General features: G+C 40.9%; 1 protein-coding gene across 6 annotated transcripts in view; it reads left to right on the top strand.

Annotated features, from left to right (window-relative positions):
• Positions 1-27,515, top strand: part of LOC124719620 (zinc finger protein 83-like) — a 178,827-nt gene that overhangs the window by 143,376 nt on the left and 7,936 nt on the right. The window contains exon 8 of one of the 6 annotated variants that reach the window (XM_047244838.1): positions 12,959-14,034. The exons of the other annotated variants lie outside the window; for them this stretch is intronic. Within the exon in view, the coding sequence (XP_047100794.1) occupies positions 12,959-13,121 (163 nt within the window). The 3' untranslated portion in view covers positions 13,122-14,034. Of the gene's footprint in view, positions 1-12,958; positions 14,035-27,515 lie in introns of those variants that run through there. 6 annotated transcript variants of the gene reach the window in all.

The following is a 27,515-nucleotide window of genomic DNA, read 5'->3' as shown; positions in this document are numbered from 1 at the left end:
TGTTGGTGCACCCACTGTGATCATGGTGATCAGAGTACAGTTGATCCAGAATCCAAAGAAAACAACACACAACAAGTGAATGTTTGCGCAGGTCTTGTCAACATGTTTTACACCATATAGGGATGCAAACCTACAAAATGTCAAGTTGGGGAAGATATGGTAAAAAATGTGAATTACCATATATGTCTATGTCAGACTGTTGAGAGTGGAATGTTGGATCTGTTGCTATATTCATGAATGATGAATCCTGCTCTCATCTAACGGGACATTCGATTCCCAGAACACCAGATACTAGTCAGATACAATCTCAGTTGGATAAATGTGAAATCCCTTCATAATGAAAAAATCTGTGTGTGGTGTGCCCTGTCAGCAAGTTGGGTTGTCGATCCCATATTTTTTGAAACAACAGTAAACTCTGCTGTGTATATGTGAACCTTTGAGGAATTTTATACATGGGTGAACCCTCCCCCCTGTGGATTTACACATGCTACCTTTCAACAGAATGGGGGCAACATGTCACACTCTTGTGAGGGAATCTCATGAATTCATGAGAGATTCAAGAAGCAAAGACTGTCAGTAAAAGATTTTGGCTGCTGCTTTCACCTGACCTAACCACTTACAACATATAACTGTGGGATAATGGGGGAGGGGGAAGGAGGGTCTAAAGGGAGAAGTGTACACACATAACCCAATAATGTTAGAAGACTTGAAGGACAACACTCCTGATGAAATTTTGAGAATTGTTGCGACAGATCTGTTAAAGTATATATTTACATGTTAGCTTGCACAAAAAAGTGCATTGAATCATAAGGTCATTTTTACCACCTGATGTGATGTAGTGTAAAAGGCAAAATAAATTCAGCAAATATAGGCTTTTATATTAGCTTATTTATTTATTATCTAATTACTACATGTTCATCTAATTTTTGTTGTATCTCTCATGGTAGACAACAGTTCATGTGTCGTTAGCAAGCAGTCTGTACTCGGGTTCAGTTTTTCAATCGCCATCCTACATCAGGCAATACAATATTGTTTTAAGCAAATTTGTTATGACACATAAGTATCTAATTTTCCTGTATTTGTTGTAAAAGCTTCGTATCTATTATTTCATAATGTGACACATAACATGATACTTGTTACAAACTACATCCACATTTATGTTTGTATTCTGTAATAGCATATGTTTCTTGTACACCACTGAAAATGAAAAGGTAAATGTGATGCTTCTCATTTATGATAACTTCACAAAACTGAGTAATTCCTGAATCTTCAATACAAAATCTCACAAGAATTTATTTCCATAAGAGTTTTTCTGTTGAATGAAAGTACTTCTTGCCTATTTTTTAGTCCTTTTATTGTGTTCTGATTCAGTATCATCACTTCAGATGACTTACATCATTTACATTCTGCACCATATTTAAATACCATTTGCTGTATACTTGCAACCATGCACAAGTTCTCTTTGTCTACCTGCTCAAAGAGCAGAGTCGAAACATGATATCAAGACACACATAAGAACTCCATCCAAAACCTTATATTACCATCAAAGTTACAATGTGAGAGTCGTGAGTCATAATGAGATACACCTGTAACATTGACCTTATTAACAGTATAATTTCCAGTACTTGCAGATTCACTATAATTCAGACTGAGTTGAAGTCGATTGTAGTTCAGGTCACCTGGTGTCTGATGGTATGTTAGCTACTCACACTCTTGATATTCTGAATTTCTGCACAGATCTTCTCTGTAGGTAATTATTTGTGAATATCTTCTAGAATTTCATTGTGGATAAAAGTTTATGGTGCAGGGTTCTTGTGTTGTGGATAAGTAGTGCCTTTTTTTGTAAATAAGGGTTTTTGTTACCCTCCCAGTCTCAGCAAATTGTTATCTGTTGAAGGAATATGTCATAAATTATGCTAAAGAGGTAATGAATTTAGTGGACAATGATATGAGGATGTGGAAGTGTGATGTATGGAAGTTTGTCTCAGTCTGAGGAGCATGCACCGATAGCCAAAGTGGTGAAGGAGACCACTTAAGATAAGCGGGAAATTCAGGTTTGAGTCCCTGTCTGGCACTGTTGAGTAGTAGATTTATCACAGATGTCAAGAAGTGTGCAGTCAGTGAATTAAATTTTGAACTATTTCATACAGGTTTGTATCGTTAACATGTCTATTCTTTCAGATTTGTGTGATAAATTCTACATTCACTTGTAAGTCTTCCCCCTGACTTTAACTGACAAGGCAGTATTGAAAATTTTCTCATCAGAATCAAGCCCTCAAATGAATGAACGTCATTCACTACATTGCCATAAGGTCCTTCCAATAAATTTTAAGCTGTTTACAGAAATTGTTCAGATACTTTTCCCACCAAACAAATTATAGTTGTTTACAGAATTCATGCCAGCCGGAGTGGCCGTGCTGTTCTAGGTGCTACAGTCTGGAACCGAGCGACTGCTACGGTCGCAGGTTTGAATCCTGCCTCTGGCATGGATGTGTGTCATGTCCTTAGGTTAGTTAGGTTTAATTAGTTCTAAGTTCTAGGTGACTGATGACCTCAGAACTTAAGTCGCATAGTGCTCAGAGCCATTTGAACAGAATTCTTATAATTTTTACCAAACCAAATGTTTCCATACAACTGATTTAGAGTAACTTTTTACTCTCCATGTTGAAAACTTATTTGATACTAACAGCCTAAATACTACATTTTCAGTTTACACAGACAAGAATTCATCTTACAGAACAAGAAAATAGTTTCTCATCAGTATCATTTGCTTCACTCACATGAACTAATACATAAATATTCTGTGAATTAACTACATTCTTGTTTTTACTAATTACATCAATCACTTCAAAGTTTTCAACATAATTAACAGCATTAGTTATTCACAAACCAAATTCCACTTCACGTTCCTTTCTTTTAACTACATTTGTGGTTGTAGTAGCAACATGCTCAGTGTGAACTTAATTTTTTATCTTTTACTGTCAGTGTTAACCTAATTTTTTTATTCTAGACTGCAAAGTTTTATTTTAAAATTTTCACTCATCCCACTATCATTCACTGTTTTCAAGTTTCATGAATCAATTTCAAAACTTGTGTCTGATTTAGTAAGTTCTTGCTGAAAATTGTTCACTGGTCTTGCATTAATTTCAGGTAATTGTTCAGCAGGGCTTGTTAACTTTTTTGTTATTTTTGACAATGTTGTTTTCCAACATCGAGAGTGTTTAGTAGCTGTCATAGTTGATTCATTTATGGCTTTACTTGGTCGGAATTAGTCCAAACATCTTAAAGATTACTTTGATTGTCTTTTTGATAATTTTCAGCTGATGGAAAGTAAGTAAAAATAAATGGAAGAATTGCACTAGGAAAAGTTTTTTAACTTTAACTTCATGTGTCCCAGTTCATTGTTGCTGGTATTACTGTTAAGTTTCCAGTCTTTCGTAATTACGTATGTTGTTCAATAACAAATTTCATTGAACTCTTTTGCTGCTATTCCTGCAACGTTTTCATTCATTCTACCCTGGCTGACTCCTACAAGATGCAATCATACTTTTCTCTTATCAACTCTGTTTTTAACGTTTTACCAGTGTTATTTAAAACAACTAACATTTTGTTTGCAATATGATATGTCATACCTGAACAATAAGAGGAAATGAATAGTAATGTCTATAAAATTTTAAACTCACATCATTTAAATGATTATGTTGTACTTAATTCTTGTTCATCATCCATTCTATGTTGATATTGTTGCCACAATTTTAACCTAAAATCTATTGTATTTATGCATGCAAAATTGTTTGCTGGTTTTACAGCTGTTTATATATGTCGTTACATGTAACTCTGCAATCTTTGTCTTAAACTTCTCACCTTTTATTAACATTTTCAATATAGTTGTTCTCACAGTGCAACCAAGCATCACGTGGTCACCCTTCCAACCTTACAGGTGTATTCCTGACACAATAATACCTTCTAGTGCCAAGAACATGACTTTATAGGTATTACATTATATAGTTACTCCAGTGGTTTCAACATAAACATTGTAACACAGGATTTTAACATACAACTAATTTTAATTTACCATTTATAATTGTTTCAGTAATCAATATTATTTACAATAATTGGTTTTATTGTTGTTACTGTTGCAACCACTTACACAGGCACTAAACATGTCGCCATGCGTCCTATCACATGATTGGTTACCTAAAGAATTTAGGACACCATCTACTTCACTTTTCAACCTATATTTGTTCATTAAAGTTACAACTTTTCTTTGTTTAGTGCCAATTTCCACTTTTTTACCATACAGAAATTCTCTCTAGATCATTATGTAATTGGAATTGATCGTGTAATGATTTTACTAGATGGTAAATTACAGCGTCATCTGCAAACAATCTAAGAGGGCTGCTCAGATTATCACCTAGATCATTTACGTAAATCAAGAACAGCTGAGGGCCTATAACACTACGTTGCAGAACGCTAGATATCACTTCTGTTCTACTCGATGGTTTACCATCTGTCACTTCGAACTGTGACCTCTGTGAGAGGAAATCACAAATCCAATCACTCAACTGAGAAGATATGCACGTAACTTGATTAATAGTCGCCTGTGAGGAATGGTATCAAAAGCCTTCTGGAAATCTAGGATTATGGAATCGATCAGAGATCCCTTGTTGACAGCACTCGTTACTTCATGGGAATAAAGAGCTAGCTGTGTTGCACAACAATGATATTTTCTGAATCCGTGTTGGTTATGTATCAATAAGTCATTTTCTTCAAGACGATTCATAATGTTTGAATACAGTATATTCTCCAGAATCCTACTGCAAATTTAGATCAGTGATATGGGTCTGTAACTCAGTGGGTTACTCCTATTTCCTTTCTTGAATATTTGTGTGACCTGTGCTACTTTCCAGTCTTTAAGAACAGCCCTTTCGTCTAGTGAGTGGTTTTATATGATTGCTAAGAAAGGCACTGTTGTGTCTGCATAGTCTGAATGGTACCTGAATGGTATACCATCTGGACCGGAAGGCTTGCCTTTAAGTGATTTGAGTTGTTTCCAAACACCTAAGATACCTTCTTGTATGTCACTCATACTAACAGCTGTTCTGGTTTCAAATTCTGGAATATTTACTTTGTCTTCTTGCATGAAGAAATTACAAAAAACTGTATTTTAGTGGCAGCATCATTGGTAACATCTCCTTTGCTATTGTGCAGTGATAGTATTGACTGTTTTTTTGCCGCTGTTATATTTTACATACAACCAGAATCTCGTTGGGTTTTCTACCATATTTTGAGACAATGTTTCATTGTGGAAACCATTAAAAGCATTTCACATTGATGTCCACACTAAATTTCGAGCTTCCATGAAACTTAGCCAGTCTTGGGGATTTTGCATTCTTCTGAATTTGGCATGTTTTTTTCATTGCTTCTGCAACAGTGTTCTGATATGTTTTGTGTACCATGGTGGATCATTCCCATCTCTTGCTAACTTATGCGGTATGAATCTGTCTATTGCTGTCAATACTGTATCTTTGAATTCGAGCCATATCTGGTCTAAACTTACATAATTAGCTTGGAAGGAATGGAGACTCTCTCTTAGGAAGGCATCAAGCAGAATTTTTATCTGCTGTTTTAAATAGCTATACTTTGCATTTATTTTTAATGGTTTTGGTTGATATGATTTTGGTTGATATGGTTTTGAACCTTGCTACAATGACCTCGTGGTCACTGGTCCTTGTAACTCTCCTTCCCCTCTCTGTGTTACGATTTATATCGACCTGGCTATCCACCTGGTTTCCTATATTGGTTGCATATTTTTTCCTTTTGCATGTTCTTTCATCCTTTTTGGTGTTTCGATCACCACTTGAGGTCAGACCTCAACTTCAAAATTTCCTGTTTTTTAGTGTGAGCCATTTGGGGAAGAACTCCCTCCTTAGCATCTACTGTATTGATTCCCCATCCCCCTTCCTTCTCCTCTCCCTTTTCTGCTGTAGCGCCCTTCCACACTACTACGTCACCAGCACGTGTAGCCAGTCTGTGTGGTGGCCCTGTTATGTACCCATGTGGCTGAGTTCCCTGACTACACAAGGATCACACTACTGATACCTTAGCTGTTCCCTCCCCATGAATGGCAAGGAATGGTTGCTTATCTTCTTGGAGCATTGGAACTCATGGCTATGGCTGCCATGTCAGACAGCCCTTGCTGTGGCTGGGTAGTGCCCATGGGGAGAGCCACTGGTTGGAGTGGGTGATATCAGGGTGGATGTTTCACGCATGAACCATATCAAGCTGCAAAAATCTTTCTGTTCTGAAATGGCTGTCTCTTTGAATGTTGAAGGATCATTGAATGCTGCTTTGTATGACCCGGCTACCTTCCCTGGCTACACCATGGGAGAAGAGCTAGGCTCACCTGTGTGTGTCAACAGTGCTGACTGCCACGCCCTTCGTTTGATTGCCCGGCTTAAAAGAGAGTAAAGAAGACCAAAGAATACAAGTCCCTAGATTGCCTGTTGTATGCTGAGGGTTGCCAAAACTACGAGAGATTCCATCCGTTGAAACTATCTTCAATTTTTGCCTCTGTAACTTCATTTCCTCCTTCCACCTATTCTTCACACCCACTCCATTCTCCTCTTCCCTCCCCCTCCTGCAGTTCTCATGTCCTCCCATCTGGGATCTGCTCCCCATCCCTGGCCAAAAAAGTGCCCCTCTCCTTTGGCACCTGTTGATGATCAAACTCCCTCCTGGGATCCCTCTCTTCGGTGTCTCTCAGGCTAGAAGACTCCTACCAGCACTCAGCCATGAGACTCACCATCTGTGCACCCCAAGGTCACCCACTATCCTTCACTTCCAGATCTCGCAGATGCCTGTATCCCTCTGTGCCCTGTACTCCTCCACCTCTGAAAGAGAAGAATAAGTATAAATCCCAAGACAAGCGCCCCTCTTCCCCCCCCCCCCCCCCCCGATGCCCCTGGCGGTGCCCTCTCCCCCCTCGCAACCTGAATCTAATATCTTATTTATGGATGTCGCCATATCCTTCTCAGTGTCGACTACTGACTGAGTGACGTAACCTACTCTCGGCTTCTTTATGTCTAACCTGGACTCTCGCCACATAATCATCCAGTGGAATTCAAACGGATACTATTGTCACCTACTGGAAAAGCAACATCTTGTCACTTCCTATTCTGCGTTCTGTCTTGTACTTCAAGAAATGCATTTTCATGATGACAATTCTCCAACATTTTTGGTTATCAGGCATTCTGTCAGAACCATGCTAACTCCATTGTAGCTTCTAGTAGTGTCTGCACTTCAGTTCGCTCCAATGTCATACCCCCTAAATTGCAACGTGGAAGCAGTAGTAGTTAGAGTGCAAACGACTCCGGCAATCACCATTTGCAATGTCTACCTCCCTCCAGGTAGGCCACTTCCTTAAGTTGCACTGTCTACCTTAATCCAGCAACTCCCACCACTGTTACTCCTCCTTGGGAACTTAAATGCCCATCACCCACTGTGAGGGAGTATCACTTCAACAGGTAGGAGCTTCCTAATTGATCAACTTATTATGTAACTTGATTTCTCTCTCCTCAGTAATGGTTCCCTACCCACTTCAGTGCCACTCGTGAACATTTCCTGCTATCGGTCTCACCATCTCCTCCCGTGCCCTCATTGCTTTCCTACATTGGTCATCCCATAATGACCTTTGTGACAGTGACCATTTTACAGTGATTCTATTGTTCCCTTGCTGCCACCAGGCATACAGGCCTCCATGTTGGGCATTATGCAGTGCCAGTTGGACTTCATATACATCTGCTGTGCACTATGACACCTGCCTCTCAAATTCCATTGATGTAGTCATGCAAGGTGTGTCTGCCACTATTCTTCAAGCTGCTGGCACTGGTGTTCCCCTATCCACAGGTCCCCCTCGTCATCTACCAGTACCATGGTGAACCAAGAATGTCACAGTCACTGTCCAGGACCACCGATGGTCGCTGCAGAGATTAAAGTGACACCCTTCGGAGACCAACCTCCTCGCTTTTAGGAGCCTCCATGCTATGGCTCATTACCTAGGGAGCGCTATATTTCCTCGCTGGGGATGTATGCCTCTTCATTGCAGGTTTGGTCCAAGATCCCTTGCCTTCTGAGCCACCAGCGATGGTCACCTGTCCAGAGGCTTAACCTTCAAGGTGCTCGTGCACTGACACATTGGTCCTTGCAGAACACCTCGCGACACACTTCGTGACGACATCAGTGCCCTCTTCCTGTCCTCCTACCTTTCTCCAGCAGAAACGCAGAGTTGAATAGACCTTCCCCCCCCCCGCCCCCCCCCCCCCCCCGTTTCATCCCACATCACGCTGAGCCCTGTAATGAACCTTCCATGGTATGGGAATTCTTACAGGCTCTTACCTCTTCACGAGACACAGGCCCTGGCTCGGATTCCATCCACAACCAGATGATCCAACACTTTGACATTCCCCAGAGGCAACATCTCCTCATGGTCTTCACTCACATTTGGCTCATGGGTGCTTTTCTGTCACAATGGCAAGATGGTATAGTTATCCCTGTCCTTATGACCAGGAAGAACTCAACACCTCTCGACAGATACCGCCAAATTAGCCTGACGAATGTACTTTGTAAACTGCTCGAGAGGATGGTCACCTTCAGATTATATTGGGTACTCGAATCTCAGGGCCTTTTGTCCCCGATTCAGTGTGGCTTCCATACAGGACAATCTCCAACTGACCATTTACTGAATTGGAAACAGCCATCTGACAGGATTTACCCACTGCCAACACCTTGTTGCGGTCTTCTTTGACCTACATAAGGCATATGACATGGCTTGGCGCCATCACATTTTAGTTGCCGTCCATGACATGGGCTTCTGTGGTTCTCTTCCAGTTTTTATCCATCAGTTTTTATCTCACCAGCCATTCCAGGTTGGAATTTGGCACTTCACTCAGCACCACTTAGATTCAGGAGAACTGTATCGTACAGGGTTCTGTGCTCAGCATCATGCTCTTCCTCATTGCCATCAATGATGTTGTGACCTCTGTGAAGCCTCTGGTTACCCCAGCATTGTACGTCGACAATTTTTGCATCTGGTGCAGCTCCCACTCGCTAGTATCTGCTGAGCGCTGGCTTCAAGACACCATCCTATGAACCTCTTTATGGGCCATATCTCATGGTTTCCAATTTTCTCCTTCAAAAACGTGGTTTATGTATTTTTGTCATCAGCCTACAGTACACCCCTATCCAGAACTTTATTTAGGCGACCACCAAACTCAATGTTGTAGCACAGCCCCACATTCACCACCCAAAGACTACTTGTATGTGGAAGCTTAATGCTCTGTCTCCTTGCCCTGACATTTTGGGATGCAGACTATTGCATTCTTCTCCATCTTTACTGTGCTTTGGTCTTGTCCAGATTAGATTATGGTAGTCAGGTTAATGGCTCAGCAGATCCTTCCACTTTGAAACTGCTTGTGCCAGTCCTTCATTGTGGTGTGCATCTGGCTATTGATGCCTTTCACACTAGTCACATTGATAGTCTGCTCACAGAAGTGGAGATTCCCCCTCTACACATGGAACACAGCCAACTCCTTGTTTCTTATGCAATCACCATTCACCAATTCCTTGACCATCCTGTGTACCCTGTGCTCTTTGGCAGTGAGGGATTCTCCCTCCTGCCTGCCACTCACAGATGGGATTGCCAATTGGCAAGCGTCTCACTTCCCTCTGTTGAGATCTCCATCTCCACTCATTGGACTGCACCCTGCATCTTTCCTTCCATAACCTCCCCCCCCCCCCCCCCCCCTCCGTCCCCTTTGAAGGTGCCTAGACCATGGATTGACGCTTCCCTCTGATGAGATCTCCACTCATTGGACTTCACCCTGCATCTTTCCTTCCATAACCTCCTCCCCCCGCCCCCCCTTTTGAAGGTGCCTAGGCCATGGATAAGGACCACTCTATTCCAGGGTCCTAAGATCTCTGTTGATCCTATGGTTTTCCGTTGTCTTGGTATGTGCCATCCTCGCAGTGTTCCAGGGTGCCACCATCTTTTACATTGATGGTTTTAAGACAGGCGATAATGTGGAATAAACTTTCACATCTACTACTGGCTTTGAACACCATTTATTGTGGGGTCACGTAGTGTGTTCACAGCAGAACTTCTAGCCATTCACAAGGCCCTCCTTTTTGTTTTGATTTTTTTTCAGATTCAGTGAGCAACTTGCAGGCTATCGACTAATGCTCCTCTCATCACCCTTTGGTCTCTGCTATATAACCTTCTCTCTGCCTTTGGGCATGCCACCTGTTCAGTTGCCTTTCTCTGGGTCCCACATCATGTAGGAATCCCAGGGAATGAACTGGCTCACCATTTGGCTTATTCTCCATTTCCTTTCATGATTCCAGCTGTGGATATGCGGATCTACATCAAATATCTCTTTTCGCAAAAATGAAATGCCATATGGAGCGCCACTGCTCACAGTAATAAACTCAGCACAATCAAGGAGTATACTACAGTTTTGGTGCTCTTCCTCGCCCCTCTTGGAAGGAGTCCACTGTATTATTCCATTGACACATTAGTCATACCTGGCTCACCCCCTTTTTTTGCCTACATAAAATCCCACTCCTACAACATTGTTATTGAGCCAGACTGATGGTATCCCACATATTGGTGGAATCCCCCTTCGTTTGGCCCTTTGTGCTAAGTATACTCTTCCTGATTCCTTAAACTGGTTGAACTGGTCCTCGTTCCCTTCCATGAAAGTGGTCTTTATTTCCAGATATAAGGTTCTACTTTAGTCTTGGAGCAGGGGAAGGTTGTTGTGGTTGGGATTTCCTTTCCAGTCTTCCTTGTCTGTGGCCCCATAACCTCCCCCTTTTTTTCCAGTTTTTAGATTCGGTCTCACCTTTCATGTTTTTTTCTGTGTGTGTGTTTAATTTTCATTATTTTGTAGTTTGACTCCTCTGACTGGATCCCTCCACTTTTAGCAGACCCTGACTAACTTCAGATTCGCAGAACTCATGACCTCGCCATTTGGTCCCATAACCCATCTCAGGTAATCAGTCAATTGATCAATCACTGTTCACCTTCAACTTGGCGCCATGAGACTGCCCGCCACTGGGGTTTAGCACCCCTCAACCGTTTCACTCTGTCCAATGCAGTGACTAGTCAACCAGCCAGCCCAGCCTGGCTGATTCCAGACACACTGTGTGGAGGTTTGTTGATCTAGAATTGGATTTTCACCCTGCAGTGGAGTGTGCACTAATATGAAACTTCCTGGCAGGTTAAAATTGTATGTATGTCTGAGACTCAAACATGGAACCATGCCTTTTGTGGATAAGCTCTACCAACTGAGTTACCCAAGCATAACTCATTACCTGTTCTCACAGCTTCTATTGTGTCAGTACCTTACCTCCTACCTTTCAGTCTTTTCTTCCAAGAGTGCTGCTCTCGCAAGTTCAGCAGGAGACCTTCCATGAAGTTTGAGAGGTAGAAGATGAGGTACTGGCAGAATCAATGCTGTGTGGATGGGTCATGAGTCAAGCATGGGTAACTCAGTCAGTAGAGCAATTGCCAGCAAAAGGCAAAGGTCCTGTGTTTGAGGCTTGGTTTAGCACACAATTTTAATCTGCCAGGAAGTTTCAGGTTTGTTGTTGGGATAGAATGGTTTGCATGCCTGTCACTGCAGCCTGACCATCCTACCCTGGTTTGTTGTTGTGTCGTGATTTTGTACATATACGACAATGTGGCCAACAAGGATGTGTGATGAGTATTTGGTGTGGTTTACATTTACATCTGTTTAAATGTATCCCTTCTGTGTTAACACGATGGTATCACAAAGACGTGCCTTTTAGGGGAGTTCGTGGACTATTTGAATCCATTTATCTTCAACCAAGGATACTAGGGGTTGATGGATTTGTGTTTGGTACATTGTTTTGGATATGTACATGCAAACAGCCATCTATCTGATTGCATTGTGTATGAGTAAGATTGATTGTAGATCCTTAGTGTTAGCACAAAATAGTGTAATTTGGACACTAACAAGCAATCATTGGGCATTGTTATGCAACTGTTGGTTTGGTTAACATTGAGTTAAAGCCTGCAAGGGGAACATTGCAATGCAAGGAGCTGGAGGGTTAGCGGAGACTGTGGGAGTAGGTGCCTTGGTCATGGGGCAAGGTGACTCTTTGTGTCATTCCTCTGCTCTCTAACTTTTCTGCTGCTGCTGCTGCTGCTGTGGGTTATAGTCAACATAAACTTTCAGTCATAAGCGTATAAAGAAGATTTTATTGCTGTACTTTGAACCTGCTCAAGTAGAGATACAGGTCAGTGAGTGTGGTGGAAGTTGAACATAAGAAAGGAAAAACTCAGATCACTAGTTTTGTTTTAGCAGTGTACTATCTGTGTGAACTCTTAGCCGCATGTCACTAAGGTGTTCATGTGTGACCCCTGTGCTACCTCATGGCTTACTGAAGGATTTGAAATTATGGATTCAGTTCTCATTGTACAGAGAATCCAGAATTTTGGTAGGTTGCAGAGGGGGAATATCTGAAAAATTCTCAGTTTGGTTCATGCTCTCTAAAACCAACTTCCCAATCAGCAGTATAGGCAAGTAGACCTTGTTCAGCCCTATAAGGAAAAGAAGCCTGCTGGGCTGAAGGCTACTTGGAAGGTTATAGTGCTACATCAAAGCTATTTGCCACAAATAGCCCTGGCTCCAATGCTACTGCATTGGACATAGCCTCAGCAGTGCTGCCTACCACCTCTGAGTGCACTCAGCTGATCATCAACTCCAACACTGGAAAAGACAACCCTGAGAGAGCCCATGATTCATCAAGTGCACTGGAAAATAAAATTATCAGTTTTAATGAAGAAAAATGGTATTTCTAATTAGCCTCCGTGTATTTGTAGTTTGCTGCTGCACAGGCAGGGAGTGTGTCATGCTGTTGTGGTGTGTTCCAGTAACCAGGTGGTACCGCAAAGCAGTTGCATCAAGCACTTGCTGCAGGAACTCCTGGATGATGCCCAACAATACTTCAATACTGGATTATATGCAGAGGAATGCCGTGATGAAAGCAGAAGTCTATTTGTGTCTGTTGGCTGCTACATACAACACTCATCTTGAGACTTTGGCAGCTTATTAATATCTTATTAGACGTGTTTCCAAACATAAAACTGCCTCAACAAGCCAGCTTCAAAAGTCAAAATTAAATTAATGCATTGTGTACAGACTGGAGCCATTTTCACTAAAGAACTACAGGAGATTGTTGTGCCAGTGTTGTCATAATCATTAAGTTCAATCTATTTGTATGTTTTTGGAATAGTGCAGCAGGTGCATCTCAATGTGAGATAAATATGGAAAGGCAAGTTGTTCAAGTGTTCATGGATGACCCTAATGTTAACAAAGTATTCCTAAAAGAGCTGAAAAGCAAGCTCAATGTCGAGGGTAATCCAGAGGGGTAGCTGCGACTCTTAGGAATTCCAATAGCAACCTTAGGCTTTGGTTTGTAGCTTCATATACCCGTCCTACCTCGTTCACACATGTTTAGGCATCTGTTAAATATTTGCTGATCCCAGACTGACACCACTTTATTTTCCACCCACCAAACATCACGAAACTAATGTGGGAAAACAGTAGTGCTGGTGATATTGTTGTAACTAACAGTGTTGGAAGGGAAAATTTTTAAATACATTACATGAAGCTCTCAGAAACTGAACAAGACTCCAGTCAACCCTAGCACAATATGTCTTAAAAGTACCATGCACTGTATGTAAGCAACATGTCCCAAAGCCCAGAAGCATGGGATCCTCTGGATTACCTTCAACTTTGAGCTTGCCATTCAGCACTCCTAGGAATGCCCTGTTTACATTAGGGTCATCCCTGGACACTTGAACAACTTGAATTTTCACATTCACCTCAAACTGGTATGCACATACTTCAAATCCTTCAACAAAATCATTTGCAGCACGTTTTCTCACAAGCACAGTCAAAAAGAGAGAGTAAATAAAATTATGATAATATTAATGACAAATAAAGATGTGTTGTAGCGAATGTCTGTACCAAAATACAAGCCTGAACAATAAGCACATAAATAGGTTACCAACAAATAAGAAGGAAAAATATCAACCCATTTTCTTGTAGTTAACCCTATTAAATCAATGGTATAAGTAAAAAGTACATAACATAGGATCACACCATAAGTAATAGTCATCTCAGGTGAGCAACGCTAGTATACAACATGAGATTTCGGATAGCTATTCATATTGCAGTAGTGTCAGTTGTTACCTAGATTGATATACCAGGGTGTATGCGATCCAGGACCACCACAAGATCTGGGAAAAACCCGGGAATTTTTTAGAATTCTGGAAATTTTTATTATTTTAGTCTCCAGTTAATTTTTTCTAATTTTGTCTGGTCAGAACCGATACTCTGACAATGGATATTACTGTACCCCACTACTGCAGAATAATACTGCAGCAATAAAACATAAAGGAGAGAAAATAAAACTGAAGATGTGGAGGAAATGCGCCATATACAACAAAAAACACAATGCTCATACCAGCGTCTGCCAACAGCAAAATGTTTCAAAGGCTTTAGGAAGACTATGCAATGCTTCATAACATCAAATTGCCTCCAGTGAGTACGACGTCACAACTGTTTCCATTAGATTCATTTTAGCAGTTATGAGTGGGCTGATGCACATGCACAGTTTAGTCACGTATGAGTAGTACCTTCTCCCGCTTCTGACTATGTAAGCTTGGCTTTGTAAGCAATCATAGCAAGCAGGTACATGCTACTGGGAAAAATTTTTGTGGCATGCCCAAGCTGCAGATTCACACATGCGCAGAAGGCTCGGATGTTGTAGCTTGGGGGGGCGGGGGTGGGGGGGGGGCGGGGCAGACCGTGGTATCTGACCCAGACAGTGATTTCGGGGAGGTGGGGGTGGCAAATTCATATTCTTGAGGGGGAAAGAAACATTGTTTCACAGAGCTCCTAGCATCCAGCACATGTGGACCTATCGATTATTCATATGATTTTGAAACGCATACCTGTTGATTGCTAACTGAATCGTAAGTTTATTTTTGAATTTGTGCATTGTGTATGTGATGTGTCTGTCAGGGGAATCCTCATCACATCTAGAAATAGACTTTCCTGCAGACAAAAGGGGACAGGGCTATACAAGCTGAGGGGAGTAAAGCTGAATGGATGAATGCCAATCACTATCTGATTATGTGGTTGATTGGGTTTGCGAATGATCATCATTATCGTTACTAGCAAAGTCCACAGATTCAAACTACCAGAGTGAAAATAAACGACTAACAGGAATAACAGGTAAGAAAGATTGCATATTATCTTCTCGCTGTATCCAAGAAAATTAATTTTTCGCGGAACGTTTTTGACCAGCTCGCTACACTAATAAGTCCCCGGTCAGCAGCCGCTTAAGTACTGTTCTGTGAGTAGCATGGAAAACTTGTTGTATGAACATGTAACAACGCCTAATCAGAAAATAATCGCAGGATGACTAAAACGGTGATTGTGGCAGGGTCAGTGAAGTTAACTGGCGAATAAATTTTGACAATGGCAGGCATAGTTACATACTTAGTGATGAAAGGATTGTCTGCTAGAATGAGGAAGGAGAAGAAACGGGAACATCACATAATTTGTGGAAGAATATGGCGATTCCAAATTTATATAAAAATTTTGTACGAGTACTTTCTGATCTCGTGCTTGAGAAACTGTAGCATATGAATGAAATGTGAAACTATTTCCTAGTATAAAGCTTTTTGCATGTAGGCCCAATAGGCATTTATATTGGTACTTTGTGAATTATATTCTATCGTGTTATAAAAATGACCATTTCGTATATTTGGTGTGTGTTACAATTGCTGCAACATTAGGAAAGCTTATTTTGTTTTATCTAGCAGACAGTGGAAAATAGACGTAATCAGATCGAGGAACCACACCAGTCTTGTGTACTATTTGTATTAACAGCTTTTTCAGTATTAGATAGCGACATTTCGATTTTTTCATGTAGCAAAACTTTTAATGAACTTTGATGAGGTAACAGATGCTTTGGCAGGAAGGAAAGGCCATGTAAAGCTGTAGCAAGATTAGAGAAAAAAACGGTAGGAGCTATGGGTTGAAGTAATGTGTACTGTCTTGCTTGTCTTTACTGATTTTATATATCCTATATTTAATTTTATGTCACACAAAACAGCAAGTTATTAGCTAATAGGCAATAAAGAGTGCAAATTTTCTGAAGGGTTCTTGGTCTCCCGGTTATAAATGATCCCATCTGGTATTAATTGCCAGGTGTTTTTTTTTTTTAAGAAAAAATGGGGGGGGGGGGGGGGGGGGGGGGGACAGAATGTCAAACATGCTGACAGGGAGCAGGAGAGGCACCACAGGACATTTTAATTTTCACTGTCCTGAATATAGTTTGATAGCATCCATTCCAAAATATACACGTTTCAATTCCACAGAGCGAAATAGAGAGATGTGGGATGAAGAACGCTGTGTGAAGAGGCATGGCACTGCATTTTGGCACACCTAAGACCAAATAACATGTCTTACAATTCCTCGAACACATATGCTTATGTATCAGACTCTTCAGAAAGATGTGCGTCACAAAATGAGCATATTTTGAAAATTTGAGTTTTTAACTTTGTGACGTCTTCCTAATCGCTCAAGGGAGGGGTTGGGGGGAGGGCGCCACTATCTACTATTGCCCCGGTTCGGAAATGTAGATCGGGGGCCTGATGCACAGAGCAGTCTGAGTTATAATGAGGATGTGGGTAGTCTCCACATGATCCGTGTTTACATTTAGTGATTTTGCTGTTTCCTCATCATTTACTGCTCTCATGTCAAATAAAAACAAAACAGATTTTGGTGGCAGGAAGCTGTGAAGGAAATTAAACAGATTCACATAATTACGAAGGCTAAAATATGTTATTAGTTTCAGATTTTATTTCCACGTTTCTGACAGGCAAGCATAAATCGCCTTACAGAACAGTGAAGTTATTTTTGTCAGTTTGCTAAAAAAAATCTGGTTTTTATTAATCTTTCCACTGAGGCAGTCAATGTATTTGAAACAAAGTGTGTAATTCCATACAATAGGCTAGAGTGCACTCTGTAATCTTCTATCACGTATGGCATTATGCCCATAATAAAGAACCAAACATGAGTTATTACAGTACTGGTACTCCAAAAAAATTTACATCCGAAAACCACACTGGAAAGCTTAATATCAGGTTGAGGCCTACTTCATTGGGAATCTGAACATACGAATGTGCCCCTTAAGTATGCATTTTAAATGTGCGCATTTTGTATGGTTCACGAAATTCCAATGCTCTTGAAGTATCCTTTGATGTCTTGTTTCTGTTAATATTTTAGTCTTTTAATGTTTTTCAAGTACGAACATAGAGGCTTCCTACGTCATCGTATCTGTGTAAGCATTGTGGCGCATGTGTCCGCCGCTCGTGGGTCTCGCGGTAGCGTTCTCGCTTCCCAAGCACGAGGTCCCGGGTTCGATTCCGGCGGGGTCAGGGATTTTCACCTGCCTCGAGATGACTGGGTGTTTGTGTTGTCCTCATCATTTCATCATCATCCAGGAAAGTGGCGAAATTGGACTGAGCAAAGATTGGATAATTGTACGGGCGTTGATAACCACGCAGTTGAGCGCCCCACAAACCAAACATCATCATCATCATCATCATGTGGCGCATGTCATCTGGCGCTCTGTGGCAACTGCTGAAACGAAACTGCTTCACGGGAAAATATTGCGAATGGTGGTTTGAAAAGAATTGCTTTCAAATCAAATTTCCTTTTGCGGAAGTTGAACTATGTGCGAGAAAGTACAATGAATTTCTTAAATCACAGAGCATTTGACTCTCATTTAAAAATCGACTCTTCGATGACGAACCATTTAGAAGGATTTCAAGCCCAGAAGATCAGGCACTTGCGCCTTACTAAAAATTTTACGGGCACATGTGTGATGTATCTTAAAGTGTAACTCGCGCAAAACATATTAACATTATATGCAAAAGCTTAGCTTCTCTGCAGCTTATTAACCTTAGAGACCAATATTAAATGTGAAATCTTTGTTTACCATGTAGCAACACTATGTATCTTAGTTTAAACCATTAACTTGAGTTCGCTCTACTGAACAGTTACGTTAGTATTGGCTGACCACATCACGTGTCGTATACTTTGAATATCCGCTTTCATCAGCTGGCGAGATCGCGTGAAATGAGCTGTGGCTGGCTTACAAAAGTGCATCACAATCGTGATTTCAATGATTCGGAAGATAACATGCGGTGTTGGTGGAATTTGGATTCATACTTTCGTAATATGAAAATATGCAGCATACATGTTGGTGCAAATCAAAGATCTTTCCAAAACGTGTTTTTCGTTCCCTGAGTTTCATTTTCCTAAAGTGATGAGAAATTCTACGCTCGTGTATAAAACCATAACTATTCAAAGGATTGATAAGTTTTATAGTTCCAAGGGAGAATAAACTGCCATGTAACAAGGAAAAAGTGTTTTTACACATGGGAGAAAATGTATTCTGAACCGGGAAATCTGGGAAAAGTCCGAGAATTTTTCTCCTTGTCTGTGTATGCACCTTGTACACATAGTGGGCTATTAATGTTACAGTGCGCAATACTACAGTGTAGACAATTATAATCTCTTTCTCCATTCTACACATAGACAGCACACCCACTGATAATTCATGCACTGTGCATGTAGATGTACTTTGCATATTTTATCAATGAGTGTGCTGTTGTGTAGAATGGGGAAGGTGCATGATCTCTAAGAGTTCGACTGAAGGCTGATTGTGATGACCCTGAGGTTTGGCATTAGCATTATGGAAACAGCATGACATTTTGTGTGTTCAAGGAATGCTGTGGTGGATGTCTTAAGCACATGCCAAAACCGAAATGAAACCACATCCAGTCATCATGGTGTTCAGCAGCTACCTCTCATTACAGATGTCAGACTGGTAAAACAGAACAGCAGTGAACTGTAGCAGAACTAACATCAGACGTTAATGCTGGGTGAGTACGAGTGAGTCTTCACACACAGTGCACCGAACACTCCTAACAATGAGCATCTGCAGCCAACAATTCATGCATGTGCCAATGTAACATCACATCAGCAACTATGACTGAAATGGGCATGTAACCATGGGCACTGGACGTTGGTGCATTGGCAGAGCATTACATGGTCTGACGAATCCCGATATCTTCATCATCAGGCCTACGGGAGGTTACAGATCTGTCATCATCTAGGGAAACAGTCCTTGACACTTATACAGCGGGACGGAGGCAAGCTGGCTGCGACTCCATTGTGGTCTGGGGAACATTGATGTGGGCACACATGGGTCCAGTGGATCTTGTGTAAGGCACCGTGACAGCCTAGGAGTATCATACACTCATTCCAGACCACGTATACCCCTTTATGCCGATCGTTTCCTGATGGCAGTGGCATTTTTCAACAAGATAGTGCACCATTTCACAATTCTCCGAGTGTGATGGAGTGGTTCAAAGAACACAGATTCATGTTCCAACTGATGTGCTGACCATCCATCTTGCCAGGTCTGAGCGTGACCAAACATATCTGGGATGTGATAGGACATGGCGTCAGAGCTCAGTGCCCTGCCTTTCTCATTTTATGGGTAATTGTGTGTGCAGGTGTGGTGCCAGTTCTCTCCAGCCACCTACCAAGGCCTCATTACTTCCTTGCCATGATGGTTCGCTACTGTTACCCATGCCGAATGAGGACATACTGACTATTAAGTAGGCTGAACTGTATATGTAGAAGGTGTTTTGATATGGTTCTTGGCTTATATTACAGAGGTTATGCTGTATAGCTCTCGCCTCTTTAGTTTCTTATTTTTTTGTACATCGCTACATCATCAACTTTTGTTATATTTAGCACACATCTATTAGATTTTTATGGAACAGGTCTGTTCTTTTCTTATATCTATTATGACGTTTTGTATAAAAGGAAATGATGTAGTCACATGATCTGTTTTACATTGTAAGTACTCATAAGTAGATTATGTTTATGTACCTATTACGAATTTTATATTTTATTTCTTTTCATGTACATTACTAGTCCCATTTTGTACTTTTATTTCATTTTGTACTTATTCACTCTTGTGAAGATGGTCCACAACCAAAACCAGTAGATATTTAGGTTAAAATAAAAACAGCTGAGGGAATTTTTTCCAAGATGTTACACTATATGTTGTGGGAAGTTTTCCAAACATTTCGTCCAACTAATTTTCAGACGGATTTTAGAATGAGATTTTTAGGGTCTTGCATCTTATATTTCACTTATGAAATTGCAGCATTTTGATGTATTGGAGATTGATCAAATTTCCTCATTGTTACTAAGGGGCACGTATACACGTGGGAATGAATTGAGACTTCTCTTTTTCTCAGTCATTTATGCAAATGAATCAGGTGATTGCTCAAAGCCTCCCAACTGCAACTTTTAGGCTGCTGTTAATAGTTTAACTTGCCATACCTGTTTCACATACTGATGAGTTTCTGCCTCAGTCATTTAAATTCTTTGTCTACTCTTTCCCATCTAGCTACACTGGTCATTAGTTGACATTTTTAGGGCACCTACTTTTAGTTCTAAACATGCAGGTGTACATCCAAGAAGTCACCACCATAAATACTACAGCATTGTTAAAGTTCCTGATCCATTTCTTATGGTTGGCATGAGACCAGAGATCTAGTGCCAGTGATACAGCTTCTTTGTTACAAGAAACTCTTTGCTGGCATCGGTTGGTTCCTAAGGTGCTCTGTGCAAGAACATAATGCCTTTCAGAGAACAAATGTACTAGTTCCACTCGCCATTTTGTGTGGTTGATATGATCTCCCTGGAAAAGGATCATTGAAGTGAGCTGCAAGTGGATTACGAGGATGAATATTCAGGCAAAATACTTGTTAAACAAGCATTATTGTTGTTGAGCAATATCAGGGATACCAGTCTCAGGGCCGGCCGCGGTGGTCGTGCGGTTCTAGGCGCTCCAGTCCGGAGCCGCGCTGCTGCTACGGTCGCAGGTTCGAATCCTGTCTCGGGCATGGATGTGTGTGATGTCCTTAGGTTAGTTAGGTTTAATTAGTTCTAAGTTCTAGGGGACTGATGACCGCAGCAGTTGAGTCCCATAGTGCTCAGAGCCATTTGAACCAGTCTCAGCTCAATTTAGCTAGATTTGCTCAGGCATTCTGAGCTCTGAGTGGACTGTTTTTCGTCTTCGACTTGTGGGAACAATGTTGTCCTCAATTCTCCATTTGAAAACACCCGCAGTGGAAGAGAGATAAAACTAAAAGTTACGATATTAATGAATATTAGCTTAATGTTTAATGTTTCTGACAATATCTGTTCGATAATAATGACTTATTGTTGTTGTGGTTGTCATGTCCTTAGTTTGAAGGCTGGTTTGATACACCTCTCCATGTTAGTCTATCGTGTGTGTCATCATCACTGCACGCCTATCACAACCTTCATCCATTTGAACCTGCTTATTGTATTCAAGCCTTGGACTCCTTCAGCAATATTTATGCTCCACACTTTGTTCCACTACCAAATTGACAATTCCTTGAGGATGAGGATGCATCAAATGTGTTCTTTCAACCAGAGGTGTTGTGCCATAAATTTCTATTTTTCCCAATTTCATTCAGTGCCTCATTATTTTTGTTCAATCCTGACATCCAATCATCAGCATTATCTTGTAGCGTCACATTCCAAAAGCTTCTGTTCCATTCTGTTCTATGTGAATTGCCTATCACCCACATTTCACTTTTATACAAGGCTGCACTGCAGACAAACAGATTCAGAAAAGATATCCTTAGAGCTAAATTTAAGTTAGATGTTAACAAATTCCATTCCAGTATTTCAGATGTGTTTTCTTGCCATTGCCAGCCTGTGTTTCATCTCTTCTCTACTTTTATGCAAAGGTGTGTCTAATCTTGCTATAAGGAGTATCTATGCTTCTTGTGGTTATGCATGGTATCATCACATTAATGTGACCCCCACCTATGTTAGTCCACAGCTCATGGTCCAGTCGCTAGTGTTGCTGCCTCTGGATCACAGGATCCTGGGTTCTATTCCTGGCCGTGTGGGGGTTTTCTGTGTCCAGGGACTCTGTATTTGTTTTGTACTCATTACTTCATCATCATCATTCATGGCAATGGCTAAATTGGACTGTGTAAAAAATGGGGCTTTCTAGTGGTGCTGATGACTGCGCAGTTAAGCAACCGACAAACCAAACATCATCATCACCGCCTATGTCACAAAGGCAATTGGCAGAACTGGCAGTAGAGGGTATGTAAAGCATGATCTGAGGATGCAGGGAACAGTGAAACCATTGTTGTTATGTGGAAAGAGAGCAGCAGCTACCTGGTTCATGCACCCGTGCCAAGTGCTGTTTATTGGCGACAAAAACTGGAATTAACATGCCACCACCACAACTGTACTTCCACTGGTAAGGAGAAACAGCAAGTGCCATCACCTGACTTCCCATGACCTTTGCTCAGCAAAAGATGAGTCAAAATAAGCGAACACTTGTCTCGGCTTATCAGTAGATAGTTGATTGTTTCTGAAAAAATCATGTTTTTTAAGGTACTTCATGTACCTTTTAACACGGGATATCTTCAGAATAGATAGTGGCTCAGTGGTTAAGGTCATCGTTCGTAATTTTGCACTCCGTATTTGAAAACTGATTATTGTTTTTATTTTATTTATCTACCCATGTCTGTAGAAGGTTACTGAAAGCATCTTTCTTATGAAATTAGGAGTATAAAGGCATATTAATTGTAAAATCACAACTAGATATCACAATATGTCACACACATGTATTATGTAACATGCGTGTGGTACGTTGAGGGTCTACAATCTTTTTCAATTTCTTATGTGTTATTCATATTGTTTTTCTTCAGGAGGATTTTGTGCATTTCCGTGGATGAGACTAATCGCAGAAACATTCAAAACACAGATATTCTGAATGGCACAAATGTTGCGTGAAGGTAGGTTTACCAAAGTGACATTTCTGTGTATGAATCTCACTCAGGAAAGAAACATCAATAACACTAGTTAAGATTTCGCATCTTGGCAATAATTTTGCAGCAAACCATGCATTATGGGTTATTTTTCTGAAAACTGGCACTTGCACTTACGAATCAAGATACACTACAGGAATTTCACAAAAATAATTTCAAACAATTTTGTTCTTTTTTAAAATCAGTTCACTTGACATACAAATTAGTAGACAAATAAGAACAATGTTATAGCAGCGTATAATGGAAAACATTCATAGAGTAATATTCTACAGGCATGGGTACATAAATAAAACCGAAAATAAGTAATAATAGGGTTACAAACACAGGGTGCAAAATTAAGAAGCCATGATGCCAACCATTGAGCCGCCATGTCTTCTGAAGACATCACGTGGTAAGAGGTGCATGAAGTACCTCGAAAATACCTTACTTTGACCCCTCTTCCATTGAGCAAAGTTTCTGTGGAATGAGGGTATAGCAGTTCCCATATTCTCCTCATGAGTGGTAACATGCAGCCCTTTTAGATGTATCATGTTTTAAACTCCATGAGGTAGATAGCCAGTGGCATGTATGGCACTGCAACAGTTGTGAGAAGGGTCCAGCCTGGAGGAGGGAGGTCTGGAGAATGTTTTTGTGTCATTCCCTGGGTGATCTTGTCATACTGAAGGGCGCAGTGGAGCAATACAAGTAGGCATCCATTCTCAGGGACCATGTCCACACCTACACTTATCTATTCCTTGGCATTATGGCACCTACCAACAGGATAGTGCACGTGTCACACAGCTCATGTGGTTTGAAGAGCACCAGGATGAGTCTACCATGATCTCCTGGCCACCAAACAAGTTGGATTTAAACCCGATAGCAAATCTGTGGGACCACCTCAATTGGTTTATTTGTGCCATGGATCCTCAACTAAAACACCTAGATATCTGGCTGCTGTATTGGAGTTGGCGTGGCTCCACATCCCTGTTGGTATATTTCAGAATTTGAATGATTTTCTTCCTGCTTTTCCGCACTGCAAAAAGTGGTCATTCAGGCTTTTTACAGATGGTCACTTAAATGTCACTGGACTGTACAAGCTTCTACAGTTTTACATTTGCCCACTAGCCATTCCTGCCTATCATCTTTACACCTTTTGCCAGTCTCATTTTTTAGATGACATTATTCCCTTTTGCCTGCTTCATTTGCCACATTTTGATATTTTCTTCTTTTGTAAATTGAATTCAAGATGCCCTGTGTTATGTTTTGTTTTGTGCGTATTTGATCTTCTGCTACCTGCACTATTTCATATCTCAAAGCTACCCTTCTTCTTCAACTGTATTCTCTTCCCATGTTCCAGATGAACATTGCCTAATGCTCGTTCTGAAACACCCAACAGTCTCTGATCCTTTTCAATTTATTCATGTCCCATGTCCACAAGTTGCCACATACGTGTCATTCCTCAAGTTTTAGTTTGTACTCATAAGCAATAAAATAGGGTCAAACCTCATATCTTGCCATGGAAATGTTTCACAATGTAAAATCAGGTGTCAAAATATCTATCGCACCCTTGCATAATCAGTCTGAAACCTTACGTGTCTCCAAGTCTCTTCCACATTTAGAGTCATCATTCATGAATCTTATTAAACCAAGAGTTAGTGATGACAGAATTATGCTGTGTGTAAAATTCTACTGGTCTATGACCTCCTCCTTTATTTTGTTCTCTTCCTTTCCCTACTACCAAATACATTCACTCAACACAATTAGTTTTTGGTCTCGTTTAAATATCTGTGCAACTTTTTCGATTCCATCACGTTTTCTATCAGTCTTACAAACCACTAGTTGCCATACACACTTTCGTACAGGGTAGCCGTGCAGCCTGAGGTGCCTTGACACAGTTCGCATGGCTTCCCCCGTCGGAGGTTCAAGTTCTCCCTTGGACATAGGTGTGTGTGTGTGTGTGTGTGTGTGTGTGTGTGTGTGTGTGTGTGTGTTGTCCATAGCATAAGTTAGTTTAAGTTAGATTAAGTAGTGTGTAAGCCTAGGGACTGATGACCTCAGCAGTTTGGTCCCATGGGGACGTACCACAAAGTTCCAAAATTTCCATACACACTTGTACTACCACAGTGGGCATTGCCTTAATGTCTGTAATAGCCACGACTATGTGCTCACTATGATGACCATAGAAGCTTACACCCACTCCATTTTCTTATTCATTATTATACCTAGTTCTCCTATTTGGTTTTTTGTTGTGTAATAGAAAAGCCTATTATTCCTGCCAAAATGCTTCATTAATTCCCTATATTTGAAATGGGTACCTAACCATTTCGCTTTTCAGATTCATTAATATACCCATCTGATTAAGGGAAATAACTTTACATACTCCAACCCCTCCCTAGAGAGCCCATGTTGTTTTTCTTGATGACATCCTGCTAAGTAGTCCTGCCTGAAGACTGAAATGAGGGACTATTTTACCTCTGGAATATTTCATCCAAGAGAGTGCCATCACCATTTAACTATGCAGAGGAGCTGTATGCTCTCCAGAGAAATAATAGCTGTAATTTGCCCATGCTTTCAATTGTTTGCAGTACCAGCACAGCAAGGGTATGTTGTGTAACATTATGAGACCAAATGAGGCAATCATCCAGATGTTGCCTCCTGCAACTACTGGAAATACTATTAGCTGTCCTCAGGAACCACATTTTTGTCTGGTTTCTACAGAGATATCTATCCATTGCAGTTGCAACTATGGTGTTACTATCTGTATCAATGAGACACGCAGGCCAACCCATTTGAGTTCATGAAGCATATCCGTAACACCTGCGTGTTTATTGACCCTGCAGATAACAAATCTATGGCCCTGTAGTGAATTGCATCAATTTCTTACTTTATTCTGACCTTGGACCTTGGGGAGGGGGGGGGGGGGGGGCAGGGATATCCGAGACACTAGAGCAGTACTCGTTAATTGATCACACCAATGCTCTACGTGCAGTTGACCATTCACCTTCCCCACTACCATCCTTATATGCTCATTCCCTTTACTATTACTTTTGGATGTTACCCCTGAATATTTAATAAATGTGACTGTCTAAAGCACTACACTACTAATATCATATTGTAACCTTTGGTATTGCATATCCTCGACGTTTGCATTAACTTAAATTTATCCAAATTTGGAGAAAGTTGTCATTCTTTGCACCAACTAGAAATTTTGTCTAAGTTATCTTATATCCTCATTCAGTTACTCAATGGTGATACCTTTCCATACATCTCAACATCATCAGCAAAGAGCTGCAGATTTCTGCTTGCGATGTCTGTTACATCATTTGCATGTGTAGAGAATATGTGTGGTCCTAACACACTTCCCTGGAGCACACCTGACGATATCCTTGTCTCTGATGAACACTCACCATCAAGGACAGTTACTGGTTTCTGTTACTTAAGAAACTTTGAGCCATTCACATATCTGGCAAGCTATTGTGCCTACGTGTACCTTCGTTAATAGTCTGCAGTGGGGACTGTATTAAATGCTTTCCAGAAATCTAAGAATATGGAATCTGCTTGTTGTTCTTCATACGTGGCTTGTGGGATATCATGTGAGAAAAGGACCATTTGAGTTTTGCATTAATTGTTCTTTCGTAATCCATGCTTAACTGTAGACAGAAACTCTTCAGCCTCAAAGAAATTTACATATTTGACTTATGAATATGCGGCAAACTGATGTTAAGGATGTTGGTCTGTAATCTTGTGGGTATGTTCTTTTCCCTTCTTATACACGGGAATCATGTGCACTTTATTGTAGTCACTTGGGGTTTTGTGCTGGGTGAAATGTTGGTGATAAATACAAGCTAAGTAAAAGATAGTACCACAGAGCACTCCCTGTATAATCGAATTTTCATTCCATCTGGACCAGGTGATTTACTTTTTTTTCCTAACTCTTTTAGTTGCTTCTCTGCATTGAGATACTATTATTATGTCCTTCATATGGGAATGTGTATGATGGCCAGCTGATGGTATGTTTGTACAATCCTCTGTGGTGCTTAAATCCATCTTTCACAGCAACATGTGGGTGTGTTTTACTAGGGCATTGAAGGAAGGTGGGAATATATGACAGCAGTAGGGAAGTGCTACACCTGTAAGGAAATTAAATTCACATATAACTTTGCCGTGAAAAGGGGGCATCATGTTGAATAAAGACATGCAGTTAGCCCACAATGGTCATGAAAAGGTACACACGGTACTGCACCTCTCACTCAGTTTCAGATACTAACCAGTAACACAGACTCAGTGTCTTACCCTTGCAGCCTGTGCATATTGCACTGTTGTACTGAACAGCAAGGCAATTTAATTACACTGTGCACATCTGGCACAGAGCCAGAAGTCACCATCCATACAATCTCCTCACAGCACTCTACATTATCGTCAATTTGCCTCTACCCACCTCTCCTCATGGTCATGTTTCTTT

This window comes from Schistocerca piceifrons, chromosome 11, assembly GCF_021461385.2.
Source record: "Schistocerca piceifrons isolate TAMUIC-IGC-003096 chromosome 11, iqSchPice1.1, whole genome shotgun sequence".
NCBI lineage: Eukaryota > Metazoa > Arthropoda > Insecta > Orthoptera > Acrididae > Schistocerca > Schistocerca piceifrons.
Note: the sequence above shows the minus strand (reverse complement) of the source record. Positions and strands in the feature narration are given on the sequence as shown.